This window comes from Astatotilapia calliptera, chromosome 5 (genome assembly GCF_964374335.1).
Source record: "Astatotilapia calliptera chromosome 5, fAstCal68.1, whole genome shotgun sequence".
Lineage (NCBI taxonomy): Eukaryota > Metazoa > Chordata > Actinopteri > Cichliformes > Cichlidae > Astatotilapia > Astatotilapia calliptera.
This window is the reverse complement of record NC_137426.1, coordinates 562,400-578,313: the sequence shown is the minus strand read 5'-3', so window position 1 is coordinate 578,313 and position 15,914 is coordinate 562,400. Positions and strand designations below refer to the sequence as shown.

General features: G+C 48.5%; 1 protein-coding gene across 6 annotated transcripts in view; it reads right to left on the bottom strand.

Moving 5' to 3' along the window:
- rnf123 (ring finger protein 123) overlaps positions 1-15,914 on the bottom strand; it is a 113,668-nt gene that overhangs the window by 66,338 nt on the left and 31,416 nt on the right. For 3 of the 6 annotated variants that reach the window (XR_013908942.1, XM_080301107.1, XM_080301105.1), the window contains exons 30-36: positions 15,437-15,521; positions 14,106-14,132; positions 11,584-11,723; positions 10,206-10,262; positions 9,962-10,093; positions 9,179-9,254; positions 3,430-3,514 (exon numbers count right to left, since the gene is read on the bottom strand). Coding sequence is in view for 3 of the 6 variants with exons in the window: in XM_080301107.1 (XP_080157233.1) it covers positions 3,430-3,514; positions 9,179-9,254; positions 9,962-10,093; positions 10,206-10,262; positions 11,584-11,723; positions 14,106-14,132; positions 15,437-15,521 (602 nt within the window). In the remaining 3 variants the exon portion in view is untranslated. Of the gene's footprint in view, positions 1-3,429; positions 3,515-5,504; positions 6,440-6,592; positions 6,720-9,178; positions 9,255-9,961; positions 10,094-10,205; positions 10,263-11,583; positions 11,724-14,105; positions 14,133-15,436; positions 15,522-15,914 lie in introns of those variants that run through there. The other 3 variants (XR_013908943.1, XR_013908944.1, XM_080301106.1) reach the window with 3 other exon arrangements.

Below are 15,914 nucleotides of genomic sequence, written 5' to 3'. Positions count from 1 at the left end.
TGAAGACAATATAATTACACCGCAAGCAAGACACGAAGTAGGCAAAGTTCTTCATGTTTCTCGTGCACGGGAGAGAACCGGACAGACGCCGTTCCTTCACTTGACCCCAGTTGCTCTCGTCTGTTCCCCCGTAACACTGCTCTTTTATTGAGGTTACATGAATATGCATAGGGTCATTAACATATGATGTCTACATACACACAAAGAGTACCGTGTGTGTGTGTGTTACTGCTGATCAAAGGGTCCTATAACATGAAAGCACAAAAGCAAACATCCTTGGTCAGGAAGAGGGTAGCCTCCCCCTAGATAACACGGTGAGGAAGTCCAGCAGTTAAAGCACTTAGACTAGAACAGACGTAGCTACGTTAATCCTACCATAAAACAATAAGACAAGGTACCACCTCTCTCGTGCTCCCAGAGTGCTCTCTAATGCACACAAAGTTTGCAGACCATCAAGGATCAAACCTCTACCAATCTACAACTAATATAAAACTCTAAGCATATATAAGTAGATATTTCTAAGCATAAATGGCAATCAACAATACAAAACCTAACAGTGCGGACCCTGCAGACAAACCCCAACAATCAGATGACATGTGAGCACACGCTTGGTGACAGTGGAAAGGAAAAACTCTTATCAGGAAGAAGCCTCCGGCAGAACCAGGCCCCCAACAGGGAGCCAATGAGGAGAAGCCAGCATGGTGGAAGTCCGAGCTCTCGCTGCAAACATCTCCAGATGTCTCCCATGTAACAAAACATGTCACAGCACGCTGCACCTCTGTTCTGGGCCCGGGGCCACATGTTTGACACATCTGTGCTGGGGCGAGGACCCTGCATTAATGGACGGAAGCATCGATGGGATGTGGCGTGTCAGCTGCTCGAGCGCACACAGCCACCATTAGAATGCGGACGCTGTGATGGGAGCAGCGAGGTGAAGGACAGGCCTTCATGGGCTCAGGGCCGAGTGAAGCAGAGGCTCAGCAGCTGAAACCTTCTTTGCTTTAACGAGTCAGCGACTGGCACTCTTCCAGCTCCACTCAGAGCATCGCTAAAAACGGGACAGTTTCTAATGCGTCTCTGTGTTTAACGGCTGTAAGCTCAGCTGTTTCTTCCTGCTCTGACGTCCAAAAGCACCACAACCTTTTACTCTTTCTGGAGGCGCAGCCGGTGGACGAATGCCAGTCTGATACCAACGCTTGTATCAGCATCAGATCAATATTTGATTCTGTCCTCTGAACAGTGTTAAATCATTCTTAATGAACAAACATCCATCAAACACGCTGAGAAACATGTGTGAACCTTTCTGTGGTTTATTTACAGCCTGCAGGCACGTTTACGTCCAGCTCTTCAAAATAAAAGCTGAGAGGTGTGTTTTATTGTGGAAAGTAAAAGTCAGTGATGGTTCATGTCATAAATCAGGACACACTGCTCACACACCTGTGACGGCATCGATGCTCCTCACAGATGGAGCAGGAGGAGGCGACATTAACCAGCTGATGAACCTCCAGCTGTGTGACCACAGGACAGCGACGCCTGACCCGGCGTCCTGAGTCAGGACCGGACCGATCCAAATATCGGATCGATGTCTCCTTAATGAGAGCTCCTCTGCACCGCACTTCCTTTCAGACTTGCTCTTATTACATTTCATTCAAAGTGACAGGGGAGGGGCCTGTCCAGGCTTTAAACAGGCTGAGGACATCCCCTGTTTCCCTCCACCTCGCCAGGCAGGAGCCGGCCCCGCCCCCTGCAGACAACGCTAATGCCTTTATTCGTTTCTCAGAGTCCATTAACGGGCACTAAGCCTTCCTGCGGTCTCCATCACTGCAAGCTCCCAACACTCTGCAAACCTCATCCATCTCCAACCACTTATCAAAGTTACAGTCACGACTCCACCTGGAAACGCTCCGTCCGAGGAAGCTTACAGGAAGCGGGGTTCACGCCGACCTCGTCTCTGCTTTACCTTGACCTAAAAACACAGATGCAGACGCGTCTGCAGTACTGCGCCCTGAGCAGCGCCTGCAGGTGCAGCGCGCCTGTCAGAGCGCTGAGCAGCAAATAACAGACACAAATAACTCAGCGCGCTGCGGCGGCGCCGAGAGGAAGATGATAATTCCTGTTAAAAACACGGCGTTACCTTTGATGTGAAAACAACACAAAGTGAAGTGTTACATAAAGATGGGGGAGGTGACAGAAGGAGGGCGGCGTGCAAATGAAGAGGGAAGACAGGAAGTAAGTTCACGGCTGATTCGAGCTCAGCGAGCGTCTGAGCGGCACTTCAAACGAGTGTGACCTGGATTCATTCATCAGGCCTCAAAAACGCCAAAACTTCACAGATCACACCTCTGACTCCCACAGCTTCACGCCAGGCAAACAGGAAGTCCCGCCTTTCAGCGTCGGCTCGTCTTAGACTGCACGTTCAGCGGTGAGCTTCCTGCTTGCAACCCGCCGCCGTCACTTTGACCTGCAGTTCATCAGGAAAACGCTGACACATCAGAACAGCCCCGATAACGGCGCCACAGACTCCCTGCCAGCACCTGCCAATCAAAACCAAGCACACCCAGTGATTGGACACTGTGCTGAGAGGCGGGGCCAGGTGCTCAGAGTGAGGAGGGTTTCCTGGAGTCACACTAAGCTTCTTATTTCAGCCGCGGCGTCACGGAGGCGTGCTGAGCGTTGGAGGTCATTTGGACGTGTCCCCCTGCACACCTGAGCGTCACGCTTACAGGCTGCCTCGCTCGCCCCACCGTGAACTGTAAACAACTCATTTTTGTGACGCCCCAGGTGGGCGGGGTTGAACAAACAGCTGCGCGGTCACGCTCGGGTGGAGCTTCCTGGGCAGCAGAGCAGACGTCTCACGGCAGGTAAGCTCGACTCCATCCGTCCTCCATAAACAGCAGAGTGACGACAACCTCGCGTTATGAGTTTGTTCCAAACTGAGCTCGGAGAAGCAGTTTACCTGCTCAAACACCTGAGGAGACCGACACACCTGAGCCTTCATGAGTTAAACCTGAGCTTTAGCTTCAGTGGGAGGAGCTCTGCTTACTGAAGTAATATGATGAAAACCACGTGGACGTCACACCTGCATCACCAGCGCCGCCTGGTTTCTCTGATGACATCAGCAGTCAGTCAGGAGATGATTGGGGACATTTACCGATCACTATTATCGATCACTGACTGTGACCCCGAGCCACGTATGGATTAGTCAGCAGCTCAGAGGTCAGAGGTCAGGAGGCCTGAGCATCATGTGACTGCTATCAAGCTCACATTAGAACACAGTGTTTCACACACAGGATCCAACACCAAGCAGTTACTCACATACAGGGCTCTTAATTTGACAAGTCAGTGGTGCACACACACGCAGAAGCAGCCGTGGCCCGAGCCCCCGGCTGACCCTAACCAGCAGAGCCAGAACCAGAGAGGAGGTCTTACCCCTGCCGGTCTCCGTCCACCAGGATCCGAACCAAGATGCCGGTAACAGCCACCAGGATGGGGTAGTGGTCCACACTCTCCAGCCCTGCAGGAGGAACAGAGTTCATCAGAGTGGCACGACTGCGAATCCGACCGGATGATGGACGCTGAGGGGGCGTGTCTCTCATTGTTATTCCCATAACCCTAATATCAGTGATCCTGGCCTGTGATGCGTTGAGCTCCCTCCTTTCACAGAGCGTGACATCACGTGTTCTCACTAACACGCTCCATGTTTTTAGTTGTTGCCGTCTGTCATTCACACTCTTTAAACCTTTAAACCTCGTGCTCCTCGCACGTCCTGGTCGGACGGAGTTCAGGCGGAGCTCTGGATCACACCTGCGTGCATGAAAGCAGCACGCAGGTGTGATCAGGCCTGCAGGTGTTTGATGGATCAGGTCACTGTCATCATATTTCAGAGCGTCTAAAGCAGAGACGGGCTGCTGATCAGTATTACTTGGATCCTGCCATCAGAGCCGGCCCACACACCTGATTGGAGGCCTCGGCGAGGCGCGCGCACACCTGCAATTAAATTATCCCAGAAATAACCTGGAAAGGTGTCATTATCATTATCAGGTGGTAATAAGAAGGCTGCTTCCAGTCGGCTCCAACTATAAATCATCAGCGCTGCGACAGACGGGTGACCTGTGCAGGTGTACCCTGCGTCCCACCCCCACAACACACACACACACACACAGTTAAAGGAGGCGATGACCTCCCTATAAACACGGTGGCTGTGTGGGCGGAGCGAGTGAGGATGTTGCTGAGGTCCAATCAGCTCACAGCAGTGATGATAACAGGAGTGAAATAATCAGCTGGGCTAAAGCAGAGTTAAACGTTTATTTTTGAAAAGGTGAGGTTACAGCACGCCGCTCCTGTTATGGCACAGCGACGTTTCCATCAGGAGGAGCGCGAGGGCCTCCCGCTGAGCGCCATCAATGAATCACACGAACTCACAGCGAGCCAACAGCTGGAAGAACCAATTAAATAGGCAGGAAACCACACGTGGTTATTGTCCTCCTGCTGATGGACGCTGACGCTTCTGCTGAAGGTAAAAACCTATTTCTGTCAGGAAGCAGGATGTAGACGCAATCATGCATGGATGGACTTTCAAAACGGTTTATTTTCTTCCTTGTTGGTGGCAACGTTTGACATTTTTAAAGATCAGTGGAAACTTCAGCATAAAATAATTCTTTATGGTCATTTTGGGCATGTTTGACCCCCTCTGATGACCGACTACACTCAGGCTAGCATCAGGCTTTATAAGATAGGGCTTTGGAGTTGACGTCACGCCGCAATGCATTATGGGAGCGCAGCGCCATTTTCGGGGTCTACGAATCAAACCAAACACACTGTGTTGGAACGACGACTACAAGAAAGATGCTTAAAAGCAGCTCAAAAGAGAATGAACTGTATAGAGACCGATTTCATTCAGAGGCGAAGCGGCGGTACTTGCAGAAAATAGCGTGCATTGGAAATGTGGACCCGTATGAAACACGGCCGTGGAGTAGAAACCCTGAAGACCAACCGCTACTGACGTAGCCTGACATATTTTCGGACCTTATCTGTGGAGTCAGCGCGTACAAGTCGTCATTCAAGCAAAGGTAAGTCAGCTCGAGTACTGCGAGTGAAATGCGTTTGATTTCCTTGCAAACATTCAGATTAGTGCAGCATAAATTCATTCATGAGGGGAAATTACAGTGAGAACATGTGGAGGCTGTTGGGTGGATAACATAGCGAGTTCAGTGCATTGATGTGACATCCTTGCATTACATCCTTTAGGTTCATTTTCTGCAGGCAGGTTTCTGACAGAGAACAGGCAGGTTTACACTATAACCTGCAGCGTTCTATAGATGGACACATAAAGAAATGAAAAATTACATGTATGTGCTAACTTTCTAAACACTTTGTTACATTTATGATAAAGTAGATAAAACACATTTGTGTCGGCTTTGGCTCATAGTTCTTGTCTTTAAATGAACTTTGTCTGTGTGTGTTACTGCACTCTCAAAGACTGAATGAACCAGCATTGCAGCCATGGGTCACTGTGAGCATCACAGGGAAGGTTGAAGCCGCCCACTGCACCTGTATGGCCGGAGTCGCAGAGACCTGCAGCCATGTCGCTGCTCTTCTGTTTAATGTAGAAGCAACAGTGTTGATCCGTGGCACAAGGACTGTTACAGATGAACCTGCATACTGGGTTTTGCTGGGTAATGTGACCAAGATACAGCCAGAGGTTGGCCATAAGATAGACTTCTCCTCTTCAGCTGCCCAAAAAAAGGCTCTTGATCAAAACCTAAACAGACCATCTGTAGTGACAGGTAAAAGGAGCCGTCCTCAAAACAGAAAAATCCCACCTGCTACTGTGGAGGAGTTGTCACTGCTATTGGATACTTTGCTGGAACACAGTAAAGCTGTGGGTTGTGGGAATGACCCATAATGTTTTATCTAGGGGTCTAGATTTATGCCTGTAGTGCACTGCCGTGTAAATAATTTGCATTTACTGAATATATACTGACTGAGTCCCGCTGTTCAAAAGTTGAATAAAGAAACAAACTAATTTTTGCCTCTTTTTTTTTTTTTTTATTAAAACCACTTTATAGAACATCACATCAGTTGCAATGATGATGTCATTTATAGTTTACAAATGACAAAATGTTTACACAAAATCATGAGTGTTTACATGACATCACCCACTACTAACATTATTTACTGTATCTTTTGAAAAAATACAGCAATTTTAACAGCACAAGACTTAAGAACATTTAACAGGAGCAGGTTTCATTCTTCCCTGGTTTTATTATCACTGTTCACCAAAACGCAGCAAACCTTCACCATCTTATCCAGGAGGGTCCCCTCTTCACCCTCACATGGAAGAAGTAATCTGATTGGCATGGTGGTATGTTTGAAGCAGGTCCCTTGTGTAGCGCTGGAACCCAGTCACGATGTTTCATCCATTTCATGGGCTGGTTTGCTGCAATAATGCCAAATAATTAGCATCTCTATAGATAGAAGGTAGTTCTGCAAAATCACTCAGTAGGATGTTTGTTCTAATTTGCTATGACCTCAGAGCGCATCGAAAATAAAACTAATAGGCTATAAAGATATGAACATATTTAGAACTTACCGGAATGAAAATGTCTGGAGCACCAACAGATATTTGGAGATGGAAGAGAACTGGAGCTCGCCTCACAGCTGCTCTCCAGGCTAGACGCCTTCGTTTGGTAACATCGATACACGAGCTGCTCGTGTTGCTTCCAGGTTGGGAAAGAATGAAAAGATAAACCATTTTCAACCTTATTCTCTTGCCGGTCGTGTGATCGAACATTGCAGCCGACCACACAGCAAATACGAACCATGGCTGTTGTGTGTGATTTCGCTCCCTTTTCACTTGCGCTAGACCCCCAAAATGGCGGATCGGGCCAAAATCCTTTCCACGCCCACCCCCCGTGACATCACGCTCCAAAGCCCTATCCGGTTGTTCAGTCTGACATCACTAGCCGTGTCTGGGTCTAAACTCCGCTGCAGGTCCATATATCAAACGATCACTATGGCATTACTGAGAGTTGAAAACTGTCTAAAGTCTTTCATCTTTAATAAAATGATCAGCGTTCTGCTCTACCAGGTGTAACAATTGAGTTTAACATCCAGGCATCCATGAAAACGGAATTTATGACATTTAACGGAGTTAGAAGTTAGCAGGGAGTTAGCTCGCTAGCTTCTATCTAAATACAATATAGCATGTCCTGACTGCGGGGTTTTGGAAACAAATTCAAACGTACAGCTCTGTTATCACTTCCAGCATAAATGAAGACAGAAAACTAAACAGCAGTGACGTTTGTAGGGTTACTGAAGTTGGGCTAGCTGGTATATAATGATGTGCTACGTGACCGCTAGCGACACAGCTATGTTAGCATAATATAAACAAGCTAACTTTTTTCCCACTCGATAAAAGTTAACGTGAGTGTTCTCGGTGGTCAGGAACAAATGTAATCGCATGGCAGGATGCTGTAAAAGGACCAAACTTCAGCCAGAGAACAACTGAGATAATCCATCCACAATACGAGGTTAGTCATTCATATACTGCTGCATGGGCTGGGCTGTAGTTACATCCTAAGGTTTTAAAAACTGAGCTTAAATAAATGATTAGCGGTAATAAAAGCCGAGGGAGGTCAACAGTGATCACTGACTGTTTTAGGAGCTTTTTGAGATCAAATAGAAGAAAATACAAAACATTAAACATGTTAACAACACAAAAGCCATATTAAACACAGACTACTTTAGACCCGGAAGTAGGATTCATCACGTCATCACTGAACAACCGGATTGCTGGTGTTAGCCAACAATGGAGAGGAAGAAAGCTTCAAACAGGAAGCAGAGGACGAAAACCAGGAAGTGGAGAACCTGTACATTTGACTTCAGAGTGTGTGTCTGTCTGTGTGTGTGTCTGTGTGTGTGTGTGTGTGTGTGTGTGTCTGTGTGTGTGTGTGTCTGTGTCTGTGTCTGTGTGTGTCTGTGTCTGTGTGTCTGTGTGTCTGTGTCTGTGTGTGTGTCTGTGTGTGTGTGTCTGTGTGTCTGTGTCTGTGTGTGTGTGTCTGTGTGTGTGTCTGTGTGTGTCTGTGTGTGTGTCTGTGTGTGTCTGTGTGTGTGTGTCTGTCTGTCTGTGTGTGTCTGTCTGTCTGTGTGTGTGTGTCTGTGTGTGTGTGTCTGTGTGTGTCTGTCTGTGTGTGTGTGTGTCTGTGTCTGTGTGTGTCTGTGTCTGTGTGTCTGTGTGTCTGTGTCTGTGTGTCTGTGTGTGTGTGTCTGTGTGTCTGTGTGTGTGTGTCTGTGTCTGTGTGTGTCTGTGTGTGTGTCTGTGTGTGTCTGTGTGTGTGTGTCTGTGTCTGTGTGTGTGTCTGTGTGTGTCTGTGTGTGTGTGTGTCTATGTCTGTGTGTGTGTGTCTATGTCTGTGTGTGTGTCTGTCTATGTCTGTGTGTCTGTGTGTGTGTATGTCTATGTGTGTGTGTGTCTATGTCTGTGTGTGTGTGTATGTCTATGTGTGTGTGTGTCTATGTCTGTGTGTGTGTGTGTGTGTGTGTGTGTGTGTGTGTGTGTGTCTGTCTATGTGTCTGTGTGTGTGTATGTCTATGTGTGTGTGTGTCTATGTCTGTGTGTGTGTGTCTGTCTGTGTCTGTGTGTGTCTGTGTCTGTGTGTGTGTCTATGTCTGTGTGTGTGTGTCTATGTCTGTGTGTGTGTGTCTATGTCTGTGTGTGTGTGTCTGTCTGTGTCTGTGTCTGTCTGTCTGTGTCTGTCTATGTCTGTCTGTGTGTGTCTCTGTGTGTGTGTGTCTGTCTGTGTCTGTGTGTGTCTGTCTGTGTCTGTGTGTGTCTGTGTGTCTCTGTGTGTGTGTGTCTGTCTGTGTCTGTCTGTCTGTGTCTGTCTATGTCTGTCTGTGTGTGTCTGTCTGTGTGTGTCTGTCTGTGTGTGTCTATGTCTGTCTGTGTGTGTGTCTATGTCTGTCTGTGTGTGTGTCTATGTCTGTGTGTGTGTCTATGTCTGTGTGTGTGTGTGTGTGTGTCTATGTCTGTGTGTGTGTGTGTGTGTGTGTGTGTGTGTGTGTCTCTATGTCTGTGTGTGTCTATGTCTGTGTGTGTGTGTGTCTATGTCTGTGTGTGTGTGTGTGTGTGTGTGTGTGTGTGTGTGTGTGTGTGTGTGTGTGTCTGTGTGTGTACCTGGCAGTCTGAGGTTGACGACTCGGTCAAACAGGTTCTTCTCTGCTGTCACTCGGTTCAGCACCTGGTTCAGCAGCTGCACGTGAACAAAAACATGAGTGAGGCTCCGCCCACTGTGATGTCACAGGAAATATGACATCACGGTCACTCCTCTCAGTAGCCACTCAGAAATGTGTGCTGATGTGGGCGGGTTTATCAGTGCGTGGCGGCGTTTGAGTTCACATAAACCTGAGTCCATGGTTAATTCTGCTGTCGGCTGATTGGCTGCCGACTCATCGTTAAATATTCTAAGCTGGCTGGTTTTTGGGTCATGTGACCGGGGCGGGGGGGGCAGGTGACATCATCTCCATCTCCTCCTGAGGAAACTTCTCCTGGCGTTGTGGGCGGGGCTGGAGCTGAACTGAAGCTTTTTTAATATTCGTGTCTGCTTCCTGTTCTGGAGCTCCAATAAGGAGCAGCAGCTGTGATCACATGACAGCGCTCTGCAGGCCGACGCCGCTCACATTTATCTCTCTGCTGGCTGTTCTCGTGCTGCTCTGATGATAAGCAGCCAATTAATTCAGTCTGACTAACAGACCGAAGGCTGTAGTTGTTTTAATTCACGATTCGCTGAAGTCGCCGCACAGACCGTCTGTGACATCACACGTTTTTGTTTGAACCCAATAAAAACAGTTTTATCATCGACTGTGCAAGAAAAGATCAAAATCACATTACCTGGTCTGAAACCGGCCAATAACGAGCTCCGACTGTGTCGCAGTGAAACTAAACCCGGCAGCGCCTCACCTGAGCGAGCCGTCTGAGCAGCAGCTCCGCGGAGGGGCGGGACCAGTCCAGGAAGATCTCAGGCACCAGAGTGACGGTCATCTCGAGCACCCGCAGCAGGCTGACGGACAGGTCGAAGCAGGTCGCACACACCTGCAGGTGACAGCGCTAATCAGAAGCTGCAGGTTAACCTGTGGGCGGTGACCACACCTGTCACACCTGAGCCGCGTTACCTGAGCGAACCCGGCTGAGTGACTCAGATTACCTTCAGCTGACGAGTGTCCACAAAGTTCCTCTCTGGACGCTCCGCGGCCTGCTGGATCTGTGAAGACACAACCAATCAAAAAAAGCACCTGTCGCAGCTGTTTCTGCCCCGCCCCGTTAAGTAACCTCCTCCTTTCTGATTGGCTGCCCCAACTAACAGAATGTTTGAGCAGCATGTGGATGGAGCTGTCCCTCTATGACTTCATGCAGATCCAGAGGGGGCGTGGGCTCACAGGCGTCGCTGTGCACGCACTGAGGCAGCTTTGAAGGTGCCGGCTTTCTGCCTGAACCTCTGCAGGCGTGAAATCGAGGAGCCGCGTCGAGCTTCGCGTTCGCCAGTTTGAACCGAAGCAGCAGACGAGGAGGTGGACAGCGAGGAACGGAAACATGAGCCTAATCTCTGAAACGCTGCGAGCGCTGGCCTGGCTGAAAATACCCCGGCGCCCCGCAGGAATACGATCAATTACAGCGCTGAGTGGATGATTCGCTGCAGGATTTCCAGAAAAGCCCGAATAATCTTATTAAAGGGAAACAAAGCTCAGAGCTAAAGCTGACACTCCTCAGGCTGGGCTCGCTCTCGTGTTTCACTCAGAGGTCAAACACGCTGCGAACACATCCTCAACCTTCAGTTCACAGCAAAGCACGACGAGCAGGAAGTGAGGTCGGCCCGGCCTCAGCTGCGAGTGTACCTGCGAGGTCACAGTGGGCACACCTGTCAGGTGATGTCGTGTCAGCACGGAAACTAGGAACCGCTTCCTAAACCTGCGCTCTGTGTAACATCCAGCAGGGGGCGACTGCACTGGTTTTATAAAGAAGTCTGTGAGAACAGGTCCTGCTCGTCGCCCGAGGACGCGGGGGCCACGTTTGGATGGATCTGACCTTAGACCAGTTTTAGAGGAGCTTTCAGGTTCAGAGGATGTTTCTCCATCGTGGTCAACGCGTGGCGGAGCAGCAACCTGCACGTGTGGACGCCGAGCTGCTGAGCCGTGCACGGATTTATCAGAGCGCTGATTGAAGGTTGTCGGCCTCGTCCCCGCGCTCAGAGTCCTCCAGGTCCTCTGAGCATGCGGACGATGCTGTGGGAATGTGGGAAATCTGAAGCAGACTGAAACGAATGATCTGCGTTTATGAAGAGCTCCAATCAAACTTTACTTCAGTATCAGTAATTAATAAAGTGAGTCGGAGGTACTGAGTATAAATATTAAAGACATTATTAAACATGCTGTACATGAATACTAATGAGAGAATTTCAGGGTTTTTAAGCACTCGTCGTTTCTGTTGATGTTTAAATAATGAGAGTTGGTGTTTCTGGACCTTCTATTCAACGCCGCGTCCTGCGCGTCCTCCCCCGCACCTGCTGGGACTCTGGTTGTTCTTACCTCCTGGATCATGCCGATGAACTCTGAGAAGGCCCAGTTGAGTTGGTTCAGGACGCTGTTGAGGAAAGAGGCGGCCATGTCTTTATCCATGCTGAGCAGCTCCGCCATGTGTCTCTGCAGCAGCAACGACGGGCACGGCTCTGAACCAATCAGATGACAGAGGACAGGTGAGCAGAGAGAAAGCAGAGGACCGGACGCTGCCCGGCCCGCCCCGGCAGCAGGTGTAGGACGCCGTGTGGACAGCGTTACAGACACTCGCCGTTTCCTCTATGTGCATGTACAATGACAATAAAGGCCTATTCTATTCTACTCTATTCTATTCTACATGTCTGTCATATTCTTCAAAACCAAAGCAAACATGAGTGAAAGGAAACGGGACACCGAGGGAAAACGGTCACAGACACACAGAGGAGGGACGGAGGAGGAAGGACACGGCAAAGAGAGCAGGGAACACTGAGGAGAGGAGGAGGAGGCAGCAAATAGATGAAGGACGGCTCTCTGGCGCTTCGGCCTCCTCCGGGAGCTGACGGCAGCTCCGTGGAGTCATTAAATCCAATCCTCTCTGCCCTCTGAACAATATAACAAAAAACACCCGCTGAGTCTCAAGTACGATGCTGTGAGATGCGTCCCAGTTGGGGTTTATTACTGGGGCGGGTTTTGATAATTAATTTATCGATTGGCTTGAATAACGTGATATCGATTCATTAAAATCCTGAATCGATTTTTGAAATATAAATTTATTTTGCCCAAAACGCCAGAATCTCAGGTTAAACCTCACAAAATTTAAACAACCACCAAAACAGTAAATGAGAGCAGGAACACGATTCTGCACGAAGACATAAACACAAAGGGGGATCTGAGGGGATCTGCGCCATCTCGATGGTCTGTTAGGTCCAAAGACGGTGGTACTGCCTGGGTCTGCCTTGAGCTGATCCCCGGTTGGGCCCTGCTGATTCGACTCCCTGAATGCTGCAGTTTTATCGTGGGGGTGTTGATTCCTGTGCATGAGAGTTTCTATAGAGAGGTGTAAATATGGGCTGTCTGGATACACGAATGTGATGAGGCTGAGAGCCATACAGGGGTAAAGGGGTGGGGGGATGGTGGGAGGGGTTCACATGATGGGTTTTCTGGTTTCCTCACTTTTTTTTTTTTTTTTTTGAGTTCTTTGTTTTGTTTTTGTTTGTTTTAAAAAAATTCTGTAATTATCAATGTTGTTATGCTATTATTATTATTATTATTATTAAAAAGAAAAAATATGTAGTGATCTGAATTATAATATTTGTGACTGTCTGAAGCAAAGTTTCCCAGATTCAAATCGAATCGATTCTAGAAACCAGTGACGATACCCGGTCCTATTTATTACTGGGATTACTGAGTTTTTCTGGGCTCCATCAGCACAGCTACAGATTTGATTTCTTATGACTGAAGGAAACTAAAAAATAAAAAGTGCCGCAGCCGTTTACACGGAGCACAAATATGAATCCAATTAACAATGAAACGAAGCTATTAGGCCTCGAGCTTTAAACCGAGGCAGCCGCCACGAGCGCACAGCAGCTGCATTATGAGCACCACCCAGACCGCCTCCGCCTTTTATACTTGTCCGTTTGTCCACCGAACGACGTCCAAAGATGAGCTCACAGTAAGACAACAATCCAACAGAGTTTCTGTAATGAGTCATAATGAAGAACGAAGGAAAAAGCTCGATGTGGACATCACGCGAGACAGACTCCAAGTATCCAGAGCAGGATGTCGAACTCTTCTTCTGCTGCGGGAAACAAACAGCTCACTTTGGTCTCAGGCCAGACCAGCGAGCGCCGCGTCAGCGTGAAGACGTTCAACGACACGTGTAACCTGTGACGTGCGAGCACGCCTCACTTTGAATGCCTGTTGCCTGTCAGATGATAAGAAACGAGTCAAACTCTCGACTGTCCTGTGATTACCAAACAACCTTTCTGCTCATTTTTGGCAGTAATCTATTTTAAAGTCAACAGTGAAAAAAATGGAATTTTTTATTTTTTTTATTTAAACCTTATAGTACATAGAATAGAATAGAATAATCCTTTAATTGTCCCACAAGGGGAAGTTTGGTTGTAACAGCAGCCAAAACGACACATATTACCATAACTGTTATTATTATATTACTAAATCACCTGAACGGTGGGTCTTTATCACCAAGAAAAGAAACAGACTCTGAAATAACTTTCAAGAATTGTCCACAGACTGGAGTCTTTGCTGGGCCAATTCTGGCCCCTGGGCCTTATGTTTGACACCCCTGATCTAAAGCAAAAAATGACAAAGATTCAGATCAGCTGGAGAGGAAAAAAACCCTCAACGGGGGCAGCTGTGCCTCCAACCTGAAACGCTGAGTATCGACCGAGTTCCACCAGAGGGTCGTTTATAGATTAAGTACAACGTGCACTTCTGGCTGAGTCAGGCTCAGGAGGCTCAGGAGAGCAGAAGGAAGGGAGCAGGAGACAGAGACAGCGAGGACAACACTGGGAGAGGTGAAATGATCAACTTACTCTGGAAACTAGCAATGGACAGATCTCCTGAAAGGCATGCAAAGGAGAAGCACAGAGAAGTCAGCGTCCGTGCAGGAGTAAGACTCGGGTGGGACACAAACAGGATTCAGCACCACGGACAGAGCTTCTGTCCCAGTTCATATTCACGACACAGTCACTACCACGCCCTCTGACTTCAGCCACGCCCTCCGACCCATGCCACGCCCTGAGTCTGACCGATTACTCATCTTTAACCTCTGGTGTTTGCACTCTCAGTGTACCACCCTCATCCATCCCTCAGTTTTAGAGACGAGGAGAGGGGTTCGAGCTCTGTGCCTGCGCTCTGTACGCTGACCCAGCAGATCATCAGCAGGAATAACAAACTGGGAAACACGAGCGCCCAAACCTGATGGGAGGCGTAGCATAGTGTAGTCGGCATGCTGGACGTAGAAGAGGCAGTGGCTCTATCACTCCGTCTCTATTCTGTGTTTATTCTGTCTCTACTGAATCTCTATTCTGTCCTTTGGGAGTGCGCTGAGAAGCTGGAAGGAGCACTCCGAGTGAGGCAGACAGATCCAAGACAGTCAGTGAAGAGGAGGAGGAACTGAGGGAAGCTACGAAGAGGACGAAGATTGGACGGTGCAGATAAAACACCTGTGCAGGTATGGAGACGTCCAGGAGAGAGGCTGGTGTATAACTGACCTAAAGTAATGAATGAATTTCCCCTTTAAAAGAATTTAGTGAGCTACTTTCCTTTTTGCACTGTTGTTATTTGAGTGTGTCGAGCAGTTTTATTGCATTTGGCTTTTATTTTTCCACCCTGAGCTCTTTAAAAGAGTCAGTGAGGGGGTGCAGGGCAGGTGTTTTTGGATGCAGACGCTCCCATAAAGCACCGCAGGCCGGGATCAGAGGGCGTGAACGGGCTGCTAAAGTGCCTCCACGTGACGATCCACAGCTCGGCGTGCGAGGACCGAGCAGCGCTTCACTCTGAGAGCAGATGTTTCTGCATGATGTCAACGGCGAGTCGAGGCCGTCTGTGTTTTTCAGCACAAACACTGAAGCGCTGCAGAGCCGCTTCCTAAAATAAAACATCAGTCTTCATCTCGGCACAAACATCACACACAACTTTGGTGATTCATTTCTGACGTTCACCTCCACAAACGCTGATGATTAAAGCCGTAAATCACAGCGAGCTGCGGCAAAAATAAACTGCAGACGAGGCCGCCGCCTCAATTTATTTATGGAAATTCATGAAAGAGCGAGCACCTGAACCGGGAGCGTGCTGCAAACCAAGAGGAGGAGACGGGAGCTGATGACAGGCATGCACAGACAGAACAGCAAAGAGCACCTACTCTGCAGACTGGGCAGGTTGGCATCCTCGGGTTTGGTTTTCAGCAGATGAGGGAGGCGAGTGTATCTGTAGCCAAAACCACAACCCTGAGGAAGAGAGAGGGATGAAGGTCAGCAGAGCTGCAGGGAGACAGCTTCTCTCAGTCAAACTGCAAAAACACTGGAGCGTCTGGAAGATGATCGCTGAAGCATCAGTGCTGATCATCTTCCAGACGCTGCTTTACTTCTTGCAGCACTAACACTTCATCAGTGCTGATTTCACTGATTAATTAACAATAAACGATCAATAAATGTTTGTGTTAGACAACAAATACTGAGCAAAAGCCCGAACACGTCACTGTATCTTTGTTAAACGGCCGTGATGACCTAAAGAACTGGTTAAACGCTGATTTTCATCTTAAAGAAAGACGCCATGTCTGCTTGTGCTGACCGGCCTCTCTCGACCACTCAGGGCGGTGCATCCGTCAGTCTGTTCAAAGC